The sequence below is a fragment of the Squalius cephalus genome (assembly GCF_949319135.1).
Source record: "Squalius cephalus genome assembly, chromosome: 14".
Lineage (NCBI taxonomy): Eukaryota > Metazoa > Chordata > Actinopteri > Cypriniformes > Leuciscidae > Squalius > Squalius cephalus.
This window is the reverse complement of record NC_137135.1, coordinates 7536726-7558739: the sequence shown is the minus strand read 5'-3', so window position 1 is coordinate 7558739 and position 22014 is coordinate 7536726. Positions and strand designations below refer to the sequence as shown.

At 38.1% G+C, this 22014-nt stretch overlaps 2 protein-coding genes across 3 annotated transcripts; both read left to right on the top strand.

Annotated features, from left to right (window-relative positions):
• The first annotated feature begins 1702 nt into the window (after positions 1–1702).
• On the top strand, positions 1703–13487 carry LOC307171656 (uncharacterized protein). 2 transcript variants are annotated; one of them, XM_079893412.1, is made up of 7 exons: positions 1703–2159; positions 6186–6336; positions 7599–7742; positions 9483–9614; positions 9694–9888; positions 10503–10628; positions 12434–13487. In XM_079893412.1, exons 1-7 carry the CDS (start codon positions 2068–2070, stop codon positions 12659–12661), a joined length of 1068 nt encoding a protein of 355 aa, XP_079749538.1. In that variant the 5' UTR covers positions 1703–2067; the 3' UTR covers positions 12662–13487. The 2 variants fall into 2 exon arrangements, with proteins under 2 accessions (XP_079749538.1, XP_079749537.1); XM_079893411.1 differs by having other exon boundaries at positions 1903–2159; positions 9691–9888.
• An 812-nt stretch (positions 13488–14299) lies between these two features.
• LOC307170574 (L-threonyl-[L-threonyl-carrier protein] 4-chlorinase) lies at positions 14300–17184 on the top strand. Its single transcript, XM_079891717.1, has 8 exons — positions 14300–14349; positions 14480–14525; positions 14872–15094; positions 15470–15713; positions 15806–15897; positions 15975–16114; positions 16576–16680; positions 16765–17184. Exons 3-8 carry the CDS (start codon positions 14965–14967, stop codon positions 16846–16848), a joined length of 795 nt encoding a protein of 264 aa, XP_079747843.1. The 5' UTR covers positions 14300–14349; positions 14480–14525; positions 14872–14964; the 3' UTR covers positions 16849–17184.
• Positions 17185–22014: the final 4830 nt, after the last annotated feature.

The following is a 22014-nucleotide window of genomic DNA, read 5'->3' as shown; positions in this document are numbered from 1 at the left end:
CAACTCTTTACGTTCACTCAAGACATAACCGAGTTTGTCTACTAGCATACTCACGGAGACATTTTTGGACATAATTTTGTTTGAATATGCCCGTTCAAGTGCAAGGCGGTGTGAAACAGAGCTCATTTCAGTGTTTGTGCGCTCTCTGAGACGCATATTTCTGGGCACACGCTTCGGTTGTGTGCGCACACTAAACTTCCCACACAGCACTCAAGTAACGAATTGAGTTCCCTTTTGTGTCTTCTTACGCTTGAATGTGAAGGCAGTTCACTTCGTTCCCCTTCTCAAACTCCCATCTGCTGAGGACACAGCCCGAGTGGCTGTGGACCATCTTGATTGGATTCTGTATCTTTCTGCTTTTGGGTCCTCATTACAGATCTGTGACACTCACATGCCGTTTAGAACATGTAAAAATCTACTTTCTATATTATTATTCATGAAAGTTATGAAGCAACCAAATTGACCCACATATCCAAGAACCCAATTGAAATTAATTAATAAAAAATTAAATGCAAGGACATTATTTCCACATGGATGACACTACGTTTTGCTGTCCAAGATTGTGAATTTTATTATTTTAAATTTGTTTGTTCTATTTCTTTGCATTTATCATCAAACCCATAGTGCCTTCTGATTTTTCTGAATGAGTTTTTTTTTTATTTTTTTTTATGCTGATGTAGCACCAGGTCATAGTTAATCATCCTTGTCCTTTACGTATGTTCTGTTTCAAAGCGAAGGGAGGACATTCCATTTCAGAGCACATTTTGTCCTTGATCCTGATAGTGCATTGGGTTGGGTCAATAAAGCCATTGCTAAATCACTCTCTTCAGCCATAGCTGACTACAGTTAATGCTCTAACTAATGCTAGACTCAGCAATACACTGATTGGCAAGTCGTCATATACGAATGGAGTAATCATGACCGTTGGAAGGGTAATGTGGCCATTGTGGTAATCCATCTCTGGTATCACACCTGCAATGTTCAGAATGAAACACTGCATACTTCCTACTGTTTATACTGTACCTACAATTTGTAAAAAAAAAACAAAAAAAAAACAACAAAAGTACAACACACATTTAGTTTACAATGTAGTCGCATCACTCAACGTGTAAACATGGTGTCAGTGTAAATGGGGTGTTCCAGCTGTAAAAAGTCTGCACTGATCTGCAAAATTACTGATTTACACTCATCATTTGATTTCAGTTGATTGTTGTGCTATATTGTTCTTTTTGTTCTTTTGTTTTGTTTTCAGTCACTATATATTCACAATAATTTTTTCTTCTACTAAATACTATACTACAGTTTCGGTTAGTACAATGAAACTGTAAATTGTCACAGGGAACATCATCCACCATTGAACTTAATATTTCCCAGTACTTTCATGAAAAGTAATAATATTAAATCCATATAAATTTACAACTATCTATTGCAGTAGTAAGAACAACTCTTGTAACTGGAAATTTGATTGAAAATATGGTTACCATGGTACATTTGTTTACAGTAGGCTACAATTAAACAGACATCCTGGGAGTTGAAAATAACCCCCCAATGTCCTTTCACTCATGTGTTAACAGGGAGACATTGTGGTTTGGCTTTTAACCGTGCTGCTTTTAGCTGTCTTTTTTTCAGAAAGCCCACAGAAAACAGATGATACTGAAGTGGAAATTCCCTGCAGCCTACCAGCAAATCACTTCCTTATTTTGTATCTCAATCAAGTAACCATTACAAAGACATAAAATCACCCTTTCAAATAATAAATCACACAATAGTGCTACATATTTGGCTAAATTAATTATTACCATTATATTGTTATTAGTTTGTAAAGATCGTTCAGTTTTGACATATGGTTGTTTATTATTGTGTCATGCTGAGCATTACTTCCTATTCTGTCATGTCTTGCATGTCAATGAGGGGGTTTAAATTTGAACTTCCCCTCCAGTGAATAACATTACGCTACCACACTGCCTTTAGGCTGTACACTTTACATCACTTGGATTTAGGAGTAAAAGACGACAAGAGGATTAGAACTACAGCTATTAATCATTTGGATTCAGATTTTAAAGGGTCATGGAAGGAAGTTCACAGTCTTCACTGTCAGAAGAGGACTCTTCAAGCAAAGAGCGCTCTTTACCTGAGGAGGAGAATGATCTTCAGTCTGAGTGGGTATTATTTTACTGACTTTCAGCATCTAAATTTGCAGATTAAATGGACTTCATCAGGGGTGTTATAAGGTGTATGTGTGTGTGTACAGGCCTCTGAAATCGGATAAAGTGCAATCAGTTTGTCATAGAAGAAAACTGTAAACAGGAAGTTGGGACTCTTTTTGTAATAATTTGCCATTACACTAAAGTAATTCAGTAATTTCACTTAAATGGCAAAAAATGTCATTTAAGTGAAATTACTGAACTTAAATATACGAGCTTGATAAAAATGATCATTCTAGAAGAAAATTCCAGATGGCACTTAGAGGCTTTTGCATCTGAACTCTTCAAATATAGATTATCTTCACAGTAAGAAAGATTTTTTTTTTTTTCAAGAACTGTTCACTGAATGGTTCCTTGGGTATGTAAAAATGGTTCTTCTATGGCATCGCTGTGAAAAATTTCCTATTGGAACCTATAATTTTAAGAGTGTAAAATGGGTTATTTTGTATGATAGTACGGTATGTGATCCTTGGAATATTATAAAGAATGATATGTTTAGGTGAGATATTCATGTATTTGATCCTCAAAAGTACTTTTTTTGTTAGTGTACATAACCTCCTGCGATAATCTCCCTGATTTTGCAATCTCTCAGAAGACACAATAATTGTCTGCACTGTAATCACATATAAATGACGTCTTAAGCCCTATTCGAACAGTATTAGTTTACAAGTGTAGATGGAGTAATGTAATTTTACCACAGGGCATCTATAATAATAATGGCCTTCCTATCGTCATGTGCGTATTACGTTGCTTCCTGATATCATGTGCGGAAACACATATAACCTATGTTTATATATATATATAAATAAGTCCCGTCAAACGATGTATCAATTAAATTCAGATTGGATTATGTTAGTAATAGGCACTTACACTTACATAGCACTGAATGCTTTTTCAAGCGCCTACATACTTGAAAAAACACGGAAAACTACTTTTAAACTGAAAAGATACATATTTACAGCGGGTCTATTCTCACGTGATTAGTATTACCTGAGGTAATTTTTCTGGACATTTTTACAGAAGGTAAAAGTGATCACCGTAATCTTTACTGACATTGCCCGTAATGATTACTGAGATGGCACATTCGGACGAGACTAAAATCACTGAGAAGCTCTGATAATAGTTACTTTACCCATCTCTCCATGTTAAACTAATCTCGTCCAAATAGGGTTTTAGTGACAGTTTCACCAATACAGCATCACAAGGGTGGACATGTTGACCTTTAGTTTAAATAGTCACTTTACATGACAAGGGCCACACCGCACATGAATGTTAATATAATGAACTGACTTAGCATTAGCGTAAGTGTTAACTTTAATTTTGATATATTTGTTTGATGTCCTGAGAGAAAATAAAAACCCAGTCTCACACAAAGGGAGAATAGAAACAGAAACACATCCTAGCTCAAATTTCCCAAAGCTTTTAGTCATTTTCTTTTTATGGGTATTGGTGATGTGTTTGTCTAACTTTTATTAGTTCATACTTTGTCAAAGTTTAGCATGAGTCATACATCATGAGACTGAAATGAAATATGGGGACATTTGCATAACACCCATGACTTTATTTGAGCTGGTTCAGATTCTCAGAGTCCATCTGCCCATTACTGTTTCACCACAGCAGCAATAACAGCAGTGTTAATCCCTAAGGCTGTAAAAAAAAAAAAAAAATATATATATATATATATATATATATATATATATATATATATATATATATATATATATATATATAAAGATAAATATTTCAAGAAAAAAAGTAGCTTTAATACGTTGTCTATTTAACTTCTCATTATCTATTAAAATGCATTTTAATTTATAAATAAATTGTGGAGAATAGAAAAATCTGACAAGCTTTCGATGTACAAATATCCCCATGAGGAAATTAACTTCATAAAGAATTTAAATAATGTTTTATTTCTTAGAATAAACATATCAACAGCAAGGTTAGAGTTAGTCTAGAAAAAAAAACTACATTACAGGAATCTTGTAGAGAAAACGCCTCAGTTACGTCTGTAACCTTGGTTCCCTGAAGAGGGAATGAGACGCTGCATCGATTGACGCTGTGGGAATGCTCTGATTGAAATCAGTCCAATGGTGTGACGTGACTTCAGAGGCAGGTAACGTCATGAACCAGGCAACTATAAAGCATGCCCAAACAGTGCAAAGCTAGCTTCTAAGAGGCTGAAGTAAGTCGCTGATAGGCACGCAGGAGGTATGGTAGGGCTACGCAGCGTCTCGTTCCCTCTTCGGGGAACCAAGTTTACGGTCGTAACCAAGGTGTTCCCTTTCAAGGGAACTTGTGCTGCGTCAGTTGACGCTGTGGGAACATTTATACCCACACTGCAATAATGACAAGTATCTGTCAAGTGTGAAATCGTTGAAGAAAAGCACTAAGAGGAGAGCACCTGGGCCCCTGGTGTAGAGCTCATGTCCAGGTTGTAAAACCTCACGAATGTGTGTGGTGAGGACCAGCCTGCCACATCACAAACATCTTGAAGTAAAGCAGCCATACTCCTGGTCGAGTGAGCTGGGACTGCCGTAGGGGAAGGTGGTCTGGCCGACTCATATGCAAGAGAGATAGCCTCAACTATCCACTTGCTCATCCTCTGCTTAGATACTAGGGACCCCTTGCTAGGAGTCCCAAAGCAGGCGAAAAGTCGCGAAAGGCCAGCTCTGAGGGTGAAGAAAAGCCTTCATCATGCCAGATGTAAATTCCAAGCACGAAGGGGCAAACCACAGGGCTTGCAGATCTCCTATTCTTTTAAGAGATGTAATGGCAAGGAGGATCAATGCTTTAAGAGTCAGGAACTTGACTGGAACCTCTTCAATAGGCTCGAAGGGAGCAAGGGACCGGCCTTGGAGCACCATGGCCAGATCCCCAGCCAGTTCCCCAGTGAGTACTGCAGGCCTCAGCCTCAATGTGCCACGGAGGAAACGTGTTTCCAAAGAGTCTCTCCCTAAAGACAGTCCACACAAAGGAATGTGGTAAACAGCTATGGCCCCCACATAAACATTTGAAGTGGACAGAGATAACTCTGCAGTAAATTGCTCTTGCAGGAACTCCAGCGCTTGTACCAACAGCGGGGACTTAACTAGGTCCAACTGTCGACCACTGCACCAAGAAGTGAACACTCTCCACTTTAGGGCATACAGTTCCCTTGTGGAAGGAGCTTTGGAGTGAAGAATGGTCTCAACAACCTCATTTGAGAGACTGACTATTGTTTTATTGTGCTATATAAATAACTAAACTAAACTAAACTATAATGAGGCATTGACCCCTTCTCCCCAGAGGTGACTACCCTCAGAGGTCTGGTGTCAAGACCTCTTTCCCGCACCCTTCTTGGTGATGATGACGGTCCTCAGATCCGTCTTACCCTGCGAAGGCTGGGGTTTACAGCGCCTCACCAATCCCCCTTCTGTCTGGAGGGGGAGTTTGGGTAGCATCGCTCTGCTTTTGTGCGGCACGGTGTGAGGAGCTGGATTTAGATGTTTGGGGCTGCTCCCTCTCAGCAGGCCCTGAGAGCGGCGGGGGAGGAGCTTCTGGAACTCCTCATAGGCTGGAGAGTGAGGTGGCGGGTCCTCAACATCTCCTGCCTCAATGCTTACAACATCCAACTCCTCAGAGCTGGATAGTTGCAGCACGCTGCCTCACTCAGGGCGGAAAAAAACACAGCGCGTGCTTCTGAACCCTGAGAAAAGGCACTGGATCTAGATGAGGGCAGAGAAAAGGCCAGGTCCGTCTCTAACCCCTTTGTTAGATCCATTTGCGATCCCCATGACAAACAACATCCCCTCCTAGACAAACAACACATAAATCATGTGTATCCCTACCTGTGATGTTGCGTGGGCAGGGAAGAACACAAGATCTAAATTGCTGTTTGCTCGCCATGATAATATATTATTTATAATAATAATAATAATAATGTGAGAGATCTTAAAATATTTTAAAAAACTAATGTGTGGGTGTTTGCATGCGTTGTAGGCAGGTGGAGGATGTGGCACAGGAAGAGTCTCTTCTCTCCGGGGAGGAGCAGGTAACCCTCATCACAGAGAGCATGTCAATCACCTCCTCTGATGAAGAGAAGCTTCAGCTCCTCAACAAAAACACTGAACTGCGGAGACTCAACAAAGAGGTAGAATTAAACACCATGACCCTAAAACTCAGTTTTCATAATCCACTAGTATATAGTGTACCTGATGTATAATTATCTGAAATTCACCATAAAAAGAAAAGAAAAATATTTTTTTTCAATTACGAAAGCTCAGACCATGAATTTGACTTTCATTTAGATACTTCTTTTTCATTTGCATGTTAAACTTTTTATTTTTTATTAAGTGTCCAATATATTGAATTCCTATTATGATATTATTTTTAAACTATTTTTATGTCAAGAAGTAAGGTGCCTTTCATTTTTGCGGATCCAGTGTGGTCCCACTTTATATTAGGTGTCTTTAACTACTAGGTACTTACATAAAAATATATGAAGCTTGTTTCAGCCACAGAATAAAAAAATGTTAATTGTGACTTTTTTATTCAAAATTCAGATTTTTTTTCAGAATTGCAAGACATGAACTGGCAATTGCATGTTATAAAGTCATAATTGCTAGAAAAAAACTCGCAATTGTGAGAAAAAAAGTCATAATTGTGAGGAAAAGTCGCAATTTCCTTTTTTATTTTAGAATTGCGAGTTTATATCAAGCAATTCTGACTTTGTGACTCACAATTGTGAGTAAAAAAAAAGCCAGAACTGTGAGATAAAAAGTCTGAATTATCTTTCAATTTGTTTTATTCTGTGGTGGAAACAAGCAAATAACTAAATTAATAAACGAATGAATGTTTGGTGCAATGTTTTTATTGTGTTGATATTGTATTGTAAAACAATTGTGCTATTAAGGCGGGATACGGGGAAGGTTAGGACAGGTTTTGTGGTATGGGTAGGTTTAAGGGTGGGTTAAGGTCTAAGGGAAAGGCAACAGTGTAATTATAGATGTAATTACAGAAATTAAATACAGCTGTAATTACATGCAGGTATATTGAAATATAAGTAAAAAACATGCATTTACGCAATAAGTGCATTGTATCAAATGATTCATTAAGATTTTAGTACATAGTGAAGACACTTAATGGGACTCATAATTTTAGCTCTATACAAGTGTTTTGGGTGTAGGTGAGTCAGATTGTGCTGTGTTTGAGGGGATCAAATGTCATTACAATGATAGTAAAAACAGGTAGACAATGGCTCCTATGGTTTCTGCAGGGGTTTAGGGTTAGCATAGGGTTAGGATACAGCAAATACAATTACAAAGCAAATTAACAATAGAAGTCAACATAAACTCCCCACAATGATATGAAAGTCAATGTGTGTGTGTGTGTGTGTGTGTGTGTGTGTGTCAGCTGATGAAACTGAACGAGGAGTGGGATCATATCTACCACAGAACAAGTGTGGACCTCCAGCAGCGTGTGGCGACTCTCGGGGAGGAAAACACTGCCCTCAAACAGGTCAACCGCAGACTGCTGTTCAAAGTAGAACATGAACAGGTACGTGGGCAGACACACACTCACAAATTCTTATAGCAGAGGTGTGTTTAAAGCTAAGTGTGTAATTTTAGCATCATTGTTGTCACTAAACAGAAAAGTAAATATTGTTAGAGTTTACCTAGTAACATCCCGTTTGCCAGTGGTTGGGCAAACAGGCAATCCTGCCCTGAACTCACACCACTGGTTGGACAAGTCCTTCATACCACATCACCAGTGAGTATGTTATCTTGTGAAGCTATTTTTACATTTCCTGACTCTCAAAGTCAGCATGAAACAGAAGTTGCAGTCATCTTCTCAAAGATTGTAGGATAGGAATCGATTTTGTCCAATGGGAACTGATTGGATGGTGGTGGATTGCTATTGGTGGATCTCATGTGAGTGACAGGTTGCCCCGCCCTCACGCCAGCAAACACGTTATCAGAGAAGAGAAGAGAATAGATGTCTCTGCAAGAATTAGAGGGGGTTATTTTAATTAAAGATCATGAGGCACATGAATTAAAAAATATATATATGTGCACGGATAAATCATTTATAATAAATACTGCAATATTTCACACTTTCGATTTCATGGTGACTGCCAATAAAAATTACTCTTAGCTAGTCGGGTTGATTCAGTCATATTACAATTTGAATTGTTTTTCTTCAAAAAGATTTTTAACATGTTTACACTGTGATAACATTGTAGAATTTTTTGGACATCTCAAATCACAATTATATATTGAGCTGCAAAACTGAATCATTCAGGATGTCAATGAGCACTTGCATCAGTTCTAGTACGATTCCTAGTGAGCACTTTCATATGCGAAATTTAAAAAAATAAAATTAGGCTGCTAACACATTTTGTGCATCTGTCTCAAAAAACACATTGTAATTGTAAAATGAAAGAGGAACAAATAAAGTAGTGACGTGCTAAACAGGATCAAACCGAATCGTCAAAGAGAAACACAGATAAAGCAAAATAACACGAAAAGAAGGAACTGTGAGAAATTCAGCACTGTGACGTTTTTGCCATGTGTTCTTGGATCAGCATCCTTTGTCCCTGAACAACATTCCTATTAGCCAATCAGATTTCACAGTTGATGTTGAGTCTGGAGCACACCTATGCAAGTCCATAACCTGCTGCACAAACCCTGCTTCTTTGAGTGATTGGAAAAGCAAGTCATCTCTCACCCGATTTATTACATCTGGACCGCTTTATATTTGAAGAAAGCCAGAGGATGGCTTCAGGTCATAATATGTTGTTTGGAGTAATTAGAGCCAGGAATATGAGGATCTTGCAGACTCACTCTGATCCCGTATGAATCTCCCATACTCCAGCACACTAATGCCCTATAACACACTGATGAAGACATTCAAGTGTAGATTTATGAACAGCTGGATGAACTCGAGCTCCCCGTGGTCTACCAGTGAACAGCTGTAATCTGAAGAGGGTTGTTTGGTGGTCAGCCAAGTGTTGGTAATTGTAAGCCATATTGGGAAGACTTGTCATTTACAAGTAACTTAATACCTGAGATCTTGGCTGCCTGAGGGGTGATTACATATCACATAATCCCAAAAAAGAAAAAAAAAAAGGTTCATTAATTTTTGCAGCTCATCCTCTTAGCTGAGAACATTGAACATTTATTTATTTATTTCGTTTTACATTTTCATGGAATGCTATGGTGTGATTGATGTTTTGCTGTAATTCAGAAGTAGATACATGAGCAGACACTGACACTTTTTTCTGTTATGTGCGTGTAGAATAAGGGGGAATATTATGAACAAACACTGATGCAGGAACTGAAGAAAAACCAGCATCTCCAAGAATATATCCGACTGCTGGAGAGCCGACTGCACCAAACAGATCTTCATCAGTGGACTAGAGGGACACAGGTCAGCTTCCAGAATCAGTCAGATCAGAGATTTACAGTAGCTATAATACATTTTGATTGACTTTTTCCTCTGTTAGAAGACCTCAGATATGAGTGGCACCTCAGACTCTCAGCTACTCCAGCGGTCCTCTAAACCGTCGCTGGATGTACGGTCTACTGTGTCACCAGGCACAAAGTCGAGCCTCAGACTGGCTGCTATGGGAATGGAGATCCGGTCTGACCCGGTGAGAGAGGTTCAGGATCTGAAAGAACAGCTGGAGGCGCTGCGGTGTCAGGTGAGTTCACATGTGACCATTACATCCAAAAACAACCAACACAGTTTTAAATAGGCCTGTAGTTTTATGACTTACTGTATGATGTAGGAGAATATGGACATCTCAGTTGTATTCAGATGCCCAAACTGAGCGAAAATATGCAATTTGGTGCAGTTGCTGATCTTTATATTTTCGAAAAGAAAGATGAAATTCTCATCTTCATAACAGTATAGCAGTATACTTACAAAAATCTCTCAATAATATGTATTTAATTCTGGTGTGCAAAACATATAATGCTGTCCAATAAAATGATAAATGAGACATGCACAAAAAATGTTCTTCAAACAATGCTGAATATTTAAATATAGTTGGTTTCATTTTATTATTCTTTTTTTTTTTTTTTTTTTTTTTTTTTGCATTACAGTAAAGCAAATGATGAAAAAAAGAACCTCTAATGGTCTTAAAATTAAAAATACAATTTAAAAAAAATAAACCTTTAAATTTGGGGTGAAATATGAACTGCTTATCGTTATTTAAAATGTTTCTTTCTTAGATGTTTTTACATTTTAAACAAACAGGTGGAGATTAAAGTGTTACAAGCACGGTCAAATCTCAATAATGTTTCCCATCCACAGACTAAAATCTATGAGGCTGAATATAAGACGGAGCAGAAGGACCATGAGCGCATGCTGCAGGAGAACAAGAGACTGCGGCGCAGAGAAGGGGACATGCGTCAGCAGATGGCGCTGTTGCAGGAGCAGGTGAGCACAGGACTGGACATCAACCCCGCCAGTTCAACCGTCTGTCATGCAGATGTCCACCACTGGGGGGCAGATGTTACCAGCTAATCACGATCTCCTGTGGCACACACTGATCTTCCTCTGTTTGTTGGCTGATTCCTCCAGCCTACAAACAGTTTTAGCAGTCTGACACGTCAGCTACTGAATCATTTTACAGTAAAGTTTCATTTATTAACCAACTACATTAGTGAGTTTACCTAACAATGAAACAACTTCTATAGCATTTATTAATCTTAGTTCCTGTTCATTTCAGCATTTACTAATACATTATTAAAATCAAAAATCACGTCTGTTAATATTATTTAATGATCCTAGGCTAACGTGAACTAACAATGAACATGACTAACATTGACAAAGATTACTAAATACTAGGGCTGTAACGATCCCCTCATGTCACGATTCGATACATATCTCGATTCTGAACTGACAATATGATATTATTGCGATACTCCAAGAATTTTTATTTTTATTTTTTTACATTACATTGTGGGTGTAAATGAATAGGCTTGATCTTTGTGCTGGAAACCCAATGCACAGGACAATAGAGACACTAGAATATTTATTCTGAAGCTGAAAATACAGAATTGTTTTAAAACGAACAAGCTTTCACTCTGAATATAGTGGAAATATTTAAAATAATGTAGGCCACTTTTACTGGAAACATCAGACATTTGGCATTATCAGGACCCACAAATATTCCCCCATTGCATTATTATATATTATATTCAACATTATATATAGTATAATGTAGTGCTGACACTAAAACTCTGTAAACATTTTGGGTGAACTATACACAATACATATTGTTGAATTTTTGTATTACGATATATTGTGACACAATAAATTGTTACACCCCTAATAAATACTGTATCAAATGTTTTGCTCATTGTTAGTTCACATTAACTAATGAGACCTTATTGTAGAATGTTTGACTGACCAATGGCAGATAGCAATTTGCTTGTGTTACACTTGCCTGCGTCTGTTGCCTTATACAATAGATTATTACATTTATTATTTTGCCAAGTAAGACATCTTCTGCTGATCCTGACTCAGCGTTACAAGTCCTAAACCTGTGCCTAGCCCTAAACCTAACCCTAACCATAACCTATACCATAAAGCAGAGGGAAATGATAGGTGAGTAACACTCCTGTAGAAGCACCTAACCCTGGTTGTAAGACTAAACTTGACATTAACTGTAAACCCATCTCTCAAATCTGATTGGTTGATTGGAATGTTGTTCCAGGATCCAGGATCCACGCGATCACAAAAATATAAATGAATATTTTCTATTTAAGCCGTTTTTGTTACACAGTAAGGACAGATTCTATTAGACAATGAACCTTTATCAAGATGTTGTCACCTGTAGATCAAGTTCCTCAGACTTCCGTCAGATTTCCATTGTGATTTTGAAGTACCTGTCACATGAACAAAGAATCTTATGCAAAAGGAAACGATCAGTAGTTTCCAGTGAAACTAATTCTCACGTCATGGTGTCCTGATGTTGAATATGTCATAAAACATGAGAGTTTTACTTACCATGAATGATGATAATAATCTTATCAGGTTTTAATGGATTGATGTGAACATTAATATGAGTTGAACCATTGTTTACCATTTCATTTCTGCATGTGAACTACAATACTGCCATTATAGTCTGTGATGCAATTACAGAAACGGTAACTAACAACTGCACATTTACAATGTATGAAAGGCACAATCTAATGTTTTTTTGTTTTTTTTTATCTTAATTTGTTCTTTTTCCTTAGCTAAAGGTGTATGAGGATGATTTCCACAAGGAACGCTCAGACAAACAGATTCTCCAGAGACTGCTGATGAAGAAATCTCCAGCCGAGAAAGATCCGGTTCTGGTGCATCGCTGCAACAACGAGCAGGACCGGCCCAGGACCGACAGGAGGAAGAACCGAGAAGATCAGCGGGGGGGATACGTTTGTCCCAAACACTGTGAACATCACGGCCAGCTGGACTTCCCCTGAACGCTGACACGCTTTCATTCATCAGATTAAAGAAAGGGAAAACAAGCTATTTTCTATCTTTTAGGTCCCTTTTAAATGCTATATATATTTGAGTTTTTTATGATTATTCTGTATTGTATTATTCTTTTATATTCTTGAAAGGATTGTGTTTGTACAATGACTGTATGGAAATAGTTATAGTTTTAATATGAGACAATCTGAACCAGTTCAATGGCTGAACACATGAAACTCAAACAATCCATGTCAGACAGTAAACATCGTAATCTTTATAAGCATATTTGGTTTTGTTTTGTTTTCAGTTAATATGTCAGCAAATGGACCTTTTCTTAATACATCACTAACAGGAAACAACTTCAGATGTTTTTGAACTTTGACATTACGGAAACCCGAGGCCATTGGAATTTCTCGAGTAATGACCTCATTCTTAATGACAACAGATTTTTCCAGGATATTTGCTCAGTTGTGTCAATCAATAAAACTTTATTTAGAGAGCATGTTTCCCAAACAAATCAATGCAGTTCAAGAGCAATTGACACTAGGATAAAAATAGCAAATCAAATAGATTATAACGATGAAAATGAAAAACGTTAAAAGTGTAGAATAGTAAATCTATAATGAAAAAGAAAATGAATGATGGTTTATTTAATTTAAATGTGGTTGTCTCTCAATAATGCCCATCCCTGCTCTTGCACCTGTTATATAGGTCAGGCATTGTTGTTGTTTGTTTGTGTGTGTTTTTTAAGATTATAACCAATTAAATGTGTCCCTTAGAATTGCTTTGAAATGTTCAACTACATTGTTTCAATAAAATACACATTAACAATATAGATGATTGTACTCCCCAAATTCTTAAGACAACACTATATATATATATATATATATATGTATATATATATATATAAGGAATATTAAAATAATAATGATATAATATGTCATTATTGCTAGATAGTTTGTTCTAGTTTCCTCTGTAAACAGCAATTTATTTAAAAACTAAAAATCATTTTTTAGAGAGAAAAAAACAAAAAAAATACTATAAATGTCACACATGTAATAAAATGGACATTGTTTTATTATAAATCTTTAGAAGTAGAAATATTTTTTATTTTAATAAAAATTAAGCCATTATTTTGTTCAACAAAGTCAGAGGATGTAAGGATGAATTGAATGGATAAAACCTATGTAAATAGTTTCATACATAGTACAATATTTAGTAAATAACTATGGGTATGGGATGTACAGCCTCTAAGAGTTTTTGAATAAATGGTTTCACTTTACCACAATGTCGACCAATAGGTGACAAGCTCACGTTCAGCACGCGCTGAGAGATGACAGTTTCCCATTGTGTTTTGGTGAGTAATTAATATCCAGTGACAGATATACACAAAGAATTACTCACAAAAGGAAATGCTCTTTTTGGAGTGCCTTGAAATTCCCAGCATCATCAGTAGAACACAATTGCAACATATATTGTATTCAATGTATACACACCCTATGATATTTAAAAAAAAAAAAAAAAAAAAGTATGTTAAAAATATCCTCTCTTATCTTCCCTGGAATCTTAACAGGTATGTATGATGTTGTAATGGAGGAGGAGCCTAATTCTCAACTGATTATAAATATTCACAGTTTTAAGGTAAAGAGCACAAACACCTCAGGAAGAAACAGCCTGAACAGCAGAGAAGCAGCAGGTATTGCTGATCTTTATTTCATGCATGGCTGTTATTAGATTTTCTGTACTTTTTCAGTTGTTTAGTACGTTTGAGTGTGTGTTTGTTTGTTTGTTTTTTGTCATTTTTATTATTATTTTCATCTTTCCAGCTTGCACCAAGACTCAGCAGAAAGAACCAACAGCTTTCAGACTCAGGTGCGTGTTTCTTGTTGTTGCCAAACTCAGTAAACTTTAGCACTGAAAATGAGCGCACTAGACTGATGGCTAAATAAATGGCAGCATTTAACTGCGAACTGTGACTCACCTCCACCCTTATATGCTTAAGAGTAAGTTGTTCTCCCCATTTAATTGCTCATGGACCATTGCTTCCAGGCACCATAGGACTCTCTGTCCCTGCGTAAATAACCCTGAATAAATTTGCCATGAATAAATGAGGTGGTGTGAGGCCAAGACAAGGAGGTTTTCAGAGGTCAAAAAAGGAAATGCCAGACTGAGCATGGACCCAAATTTTAATTTCCATCTTTCTCTCTCTGTACCACAGGTTATAAAAACAGGTTCTCTCTCCCCGTGGAGTTTGCACAGCTGAGATTAAGCCAAGCTCTTGAGACGAAGCAGACAAGCGGAAGTTTCAGACATGAACAGAGACGCGGCTGAGATTCGGGCCCAGTACGAGAAGCAGGGGTATCTGTCGGCTCTTCCCATCCTGAGTCCAGAAGAGCTCCAGCAGGCCCGGGATGCCTTCGCTGAGCTGGAGAGAAAGCATGGTGAGGTTCGGTATTATTGATCTGCCTGCATTGACAACATTATATGAGAAATGAACTGAGCTGGACGATGATATCGGTTTTCTCCAGAGCGGATATATATAAATGAACTAAATTAATAACCTTTTTACAACAAAAATGAACCATCACTGAACTTACTTAAGCTGGACTGTGAAGCTATTTTCTTCTAGAAACAAACTTTGCTGCATTATTTTCCTGTTATCACTGTAAAGCAGCTTTGAAACAATCTGTATTGTATAAAGCGCTATATAAATAAAGGTGACTTGACTTGACTTGACTTCAGTGCATCTGCTGCATTCCTGTTGTTGGCTTGGACTCGAGGTTTGGAATTGAAATAACCCAGGTATTATTTTACAGGTGAAGATTACACTGCTTACAGCCTTCATAACATCCACAAGGATCATGACTGGGTGATGGCGCTCGCCAAGCACCCTCGGCTTCTTGAGGTGGTCATTGCAGTTCTGGGGACCGACGTCATCCTGCTTGACTCCAGATTCATTTGTAAATATCCAGTGCGAAAGCCAGAAAGCAATGGTGTCATCCAACTGAGCAGTGATAAGATGGAAGGATTGCCGTTTGTGGCCTGGCACCAGGACATGACGTAAGCACCATTCCACATAATCTAATGGTGTTTTTTTGGGGGGGGGGGGGGGGGTTCTATTGGCTCAGGTTTCATCATGTTTTGGTCTTTAGGTACTGGGGTTTTGATGGAGGTCCCGTTCTGTCTGTGTGGCTTGCCCTTGATGACTCGCTTGAGGACAATGGAGCACTGCAAGTTATTCCAGGTACAAACACTGCTCTATGTGCCTCTATGTCTGGTTTGTAATGGGAAGTGTCTAAATTGTCCTTATTTGTCCAACAGGTAGTCACCACTCCGGTCTTCTGCCCCATCACCAATCAAAACGAGCTGGGAACATGCTGAGTGTCAATCAGGAGATCCCAGAGGAGCTGGTGCAGTCAGAGAATGCCCTCTTATGCCCACTTCAAGCTGGTCAGATGTCTGTGAGTGTGAATATGTATTTCTATGTTTCCCTGGCATTTCTTTAATGTCTGAAAAAACAATATGCAAGTGACAGAATGCAGGTGCACTACCCGTCAAGGTTACACTTTATTGTCATGTCAACTACCAGAGTATTAGTAGTAGACTGTTATTTTCTGCAAATATGTGAGCCTTCTGATTCATTAGCCGCTGTAAGTAAATAACTAGAAGAATAGCAGCAATGCAGTAAATGGTAAAACTGTTTGCGCTCCAAACCAGTGTGTTTATAATTACAACAATACTTTGAAAATAACATGGTAAGAAATACCAGTTTGCAACATCAAGCAGAAAAATGAGCTGTTTTGAACAGCAAAATAAATATATATATAAGCAGATGAGACCAGAACCCAGACACAGTCAATATGTCTGAGTTTAATTTAAGCATTTTCCAAGCATTCATTGTCTGAATTCTGTTCCCACACAGGTCCATGATGGACTTCTGGTTCATGCCAGCGATCCCAACACATCTAATAGGAGGCGCTGTGGCTATGTCATCCGATATGTCCCTACATGTGCTTATCCAATCCAGGTAAAAATCTCTCTCAGTTTACAAAATCATGCAGTCATAGATATTTAGCAGTAAAGATCATAAATATGTGTGCTTTCCTGACAGGACCCTGAGCGGCCCAGGAGTTTTCCTGACACAGTGCTGGTCAGCGGATTTGACAAATACAACCATTTCGCCTCCAAACTGTGACCGGCTTATACTGAACTCTTTGTTTAAGGCATGGGTGCTTTGGCTATAGGAACTAATTAATCTCTAACAGTGTGTGTCCCCTCGAATGAAACATAGAATTTTTAGCTCTTATTTATTATTATTTATTATATTCACTACAGTTGACAATCAAAGTATAAAGTTAAATATTTTTCTATGCAATAATTACTTTGTTATAGCACTACAATTATTCAAACTTTGGTATCTTTCAGGCTTTTCCGGACTTTTTTTAAACTATGATTTTATGTGTCCTGTAACTGAACTGTCAAATTCTGAACATTGACCTGATCTGAAATGCTCAATAAACTGTTCAATATTACCTTTGGATGTTTTAAGTCATTTGCAACATATTCAACAAATCTTTGTCAAAAATCACAACACATTAACTTAAGTATTCCACATCAGACCAGCAGATACCTCGCTCAGTAAAATAAGATTAAAATCATACAGTGTAATGTCTAAGGTTTTTACCAATACTAACCACATAGAAAGTGGAATCTGGCATGATAATGTTGGTTCAGGCTGTATATACAGATGGTCTGTGTCCAGTGGCAGTGTTGCTTTGGCTGTTGATCCAATATGTTGAACCTTGGTCTGGGTTTAGTAAGTCCGATACCAAATAAAGACTACAGAATATATCAAATAAAGAAGAGAAAGGAAAGAGCAGCAACAATATAACATATATGCAGTCATGATCTTGTTATAGTCTTGGTCTTGAAACCTCTATAGACACATCGAGATATGGGCCTGCATGGGCGTACATATCATCTAACAGTAGGGGGGACAATAAACAAAAAACACTAAGGGGACACTAATAATAATACAGCCAAAATTGTACTACTAACACAAAGGCTCATCAAGATGCTTAAATATGAGTTAGATTCATAGGTTCACCACGCAGTCACATTATAATTATTAAATTATCTTGTGTCCTCCACATAGTATTTTTGGGTTTCGTCTGGGACAGACAAGCCCACTGATCTGCCACTTAACATCATATTGAGCAAATCCCAACACAATGGTAGATCTACAATATTAACCTAATATCAGTTCACACATAGGCTTATCGCTGTGTTTAAGCCTGGGTGACTTACTATCCAACAAGCTATTGTATTAAACAAGCTACCAATCAAGCTAGGTAACATTATAATCGCTGACAGAGCGGACTCATGGAAAAATAGATGGGATTTCATCATCTTCTTTTTTTTTTGTCATGACTAATTTATTAATAACACAGCATCATCTGTATTAAAGAGAAAAGAGACACTTAATCCGATGATTAAAGTGAATAAGATAGCCTTGACAGCCGACTTACTGGAGTTACACAACTACTGAAGAACTTGTTTCTGTCTTCCACGGGACTCAAAATGTTTCTGAACATAAATCTTTTGTATTGTTTTACTACGTACACAATTTTTTAAGTATATATTATTTACAATATACAGCATGATTTTTAATGATATTTTTAGTGGGGGACTCAAATGGGGTAGGTCCTGACCCCCAACCCCCCACAATTTCCGCCTATGCCCGTATAACTTAATGCATAATTACTTCTTCATATCTGCTCTTAAGAATAGTCTTAAGCTTTGACTTAAATGTTAAAAAAGTATGAGACTTTTATAAAGAAGCTAAAAGCAACTTTCATCAAAGTCTAAGACTGATTCTTAAGTGCTGACTGAAGTGGCACTTAAGTGTTGTGAACTAAGGCCTACAAAAATGTCATCCCAAAATGGCCGCCCTCAACCACTGAATCAGCCAATAGTGATCCAATAGTGAGGTTACAGCAGCATGACACCAATCATTTAATTGAGACACTGAAACTTTAATATTTAAATTTATTTAATTTAATTTAAATTCTTTATATTGTGCACAATTATCATGGATTAGTATTTATACTGTGGAATCCTCTCCTCATTTGCAGTTGGAGCAATGATGCAAACATGAGTTCCATCAACAACTCCAACAACTTGAGGAAGCTTGCAGTCCTCATAAAAGTGGCTTGCTTTTGCCACATGGTTTGAAGATCAGTTGGAAAGTCAATGAACTGCCATATAGTAGTGGCCAAAAGTGAGACAAAGGAAAATTTACAGATTCACCCTTTATTCAAATAGTATTAAAAATGTGTTAAAGATTTTGTGCGCGTATTGTGTAGTTGTGCATGGAGTTAATTATTGTATTTGTGATAATGCAATGAAACATGACAAATCATGCAAAGAAATTAACAATGCAAAAACAAGATAGAACCAGAGAAATATTAATATAACCGAGTATGTTGTTGTCAATGTTTTCTTTTTCCTGTGAGTTTTTTTTTTTTACCTATAGCTGTAGTTTACATTTTTTGCCCAATCATTTTGTCAGATAAATACCTTCACTAAGTTTAGTGTGTTGTTTTTCCTTCATATTTTAAAATAATTATCATAATCAACATAATTAAAACATCTAAAATATTTTCCTCATATTTTGATGGTTTAAGCAAACTTGTAAGGTCATTAAAAACAAAAAAACAAAGCAAAACAAAAACCTCTTTTGGCCACTACTGTTGTCACGGATCTATGAAGGAGGACTCAAATGCAGAACGAGTGTTAACAGATTTATTGACAAACAGTTGACAGATGACAAGGTGTGGTCGATTCGTTCTGTCAGAACGAGAGTCGCAGATCCAAACGCAAGCAAGCAAGCAGTTTATTGTAGACAAGCAGAAACAGGAGTTATACTCAAAACACCACGTATAGCAGGTGGGCAACCAGGATAAACAATCTCAGGAGAGGAAGGGTGACATGGATAAACCCAGCGCGTGTGCAAACTGAAACTGGATGCCGAAATTCCAAACGACCTTCAAAAGCCTAGATACACAGACGAGATTGAGGAAATAACTCTACAAGGAAACTCAGGTACAGGAGCTGGGTGAGAGAGCACAGACAAGAGTGACGAATCGACACCAAACAATGTAACACAGAAGTACACAGTAGCACAACATCTAACGAACTGGCCACACATGAGGGAAAGAGCACACATACTGTATAAAGGGAGCTAAGAACAAGAGGCACAGGTGAGCACACTCAGATAAACGAGGACTCAAACAAGGGAGCAGAGAACATGAGGAACAGGTGACAACACTCAGACAAATGAGGATTCAACTAGACAAGGGGGCGTGGTACCGGGAAACAAGGAGGCAGGAACAGAGGAGCACATGGCCAACACAAACAAAGACAAAACCATGTGTTTAAGCACAACACAAACATAGAGACATGAAACAAAGACAACACAGACAAAGCTGAACACTGACAACTGTATGTTTGGTGTGGCCAGTGCCACAATAGTGCTATTAAAACCCTGCTCACAGTGGACTGATGAGCTCAAGTCATCACCGGTGCACTGCTGCATTCTTCCAGTCGACAAAAAATGTCCTTATTACTTTCATTACTACAGTTGATTTGATTTGTAGAGTGGGAGAAGTTATTACATTTCTTTCAAGGTCAGTTACAAAAACAAGACCTTTATGATCAAAATGTTATCGTTTCATCAACGCCCTCTCATTATTTAACTCCAATACATTATCTTTGATGGAAAGAATGTCCTCCTCCTCTCTGCTGCCATCTTGTTACTCCTAACAAGGTTAGGATACCTCTCCAGCACTATTAAATAATTTAGGAGCTGAGACCTAGTCTTAACTTGTCATTCTTATAATTTTGACACACTTAAGACACAATTTTTACTCTGAGAGGCTTTATACATGCTTTATACATATGGAATTGTGATTTTGCATGAGCAAGAAACGGAAACAGCAGTTTCATTGTGTTCTATTGCTTCATGATCACGTGAAGCAGTCAATATTTCCTGAGTGTTGTAACACGGAGCAGTCAGAAAGTAGCTGTGGCAATGCCATCAATATCATACACTCCCATCACCTTTCACTTTGGTTACACTTTATTTTGAGGTGTCATTGTTACCGTGTAATTATATATTTAAGTACTGACTTTATTAATTACTAATATTAAGCAACTACATGTACTTACTATAGGGTTAGGGTAGGATTAGGATTTGGTTGAGGGTTAGTTGCATGTAATTATGTATAATTTACTGTTAATACTATGGTAAGTATGTAACATACATATGTAACAACGACACTGTAAAATAAAGTGTTACCACTGATTTTCAGGAAAGATAGTAAAAAAAAAATTATAAAGATAATTTTTTTGCCTATAGCAATCATTGAAATGTAGTTCCCTTTCGTAAAGGGAACTCCCGCTGCATCGATACTCGATACTTTGGGGAATGCCTTCGGCATGAAGCGTCTGAAGTCTACTATACAACTATTCCAATCTGGATTGGTGCAACGTCATTACGTCAGCCGTGACGTCGCATGTGACGGTGATCCGGAAGCTATAAAACGGTCACAGGAACCAGGAAATGTCAGCTTCTGGTCTTCAGCAAGCGTTCTGTGTACAACTGTTTGTCTTATTTGGTGTTGTCTGTCCGTGAAAATATATATATATATATTAAAATACAATGGCCGAGAAACAGTTTAGGCAGTGTGCGTCCCCTTGCCCGCGCTTTCTCGCCGAGGGTGACACACACTCGCTGTGTGTGATTTGTTTGGGAGCGGAGCATGCACAGGCAGCGCTCGAGGGTGCTGTCTGTGCTAACTGTGAAATCATGCCCCTGAGAACGCTCCGCTCCCGGCAAGCATTATTTAATGAGAGTGGCCAGCCCCGCGATCCCCGTGGATCAGGTCCCGCGTTTGCCGAGGCAGCGCGGCGTCTGCATTCATGGGGATCGCAGAGAGATCTAGTGGATGATGCCGAGACGGCTTCGGCCCTTTCTCGGCATTCTGAAGCTAGTTCTCATAGTTCCGCTCAGGGTGCGGAAGCCCGCCCTGCGGCTTCTTCCGCCCCAGCAGAGGAACCGATGCTCGAATTATCTGGTTCCGAGGAGCTAGATATTTTGGGCATCGAGGCAGGGGAAAGTGAAAGTCTACCTCATTCCCCTGCCTTTGAGGAGCTGCTAGAGGTTGTGACCAGAGCAGTTAATAAATTAAAGATCGACTGGCCATCTGAGACGCAGGAAGCGACGGTAAAAAGTAAACTCGATGAGCGCTTCCTGCAGTCTCGATCACAACCTCTACGCCGGAGTCTGCCATTTTTTCCC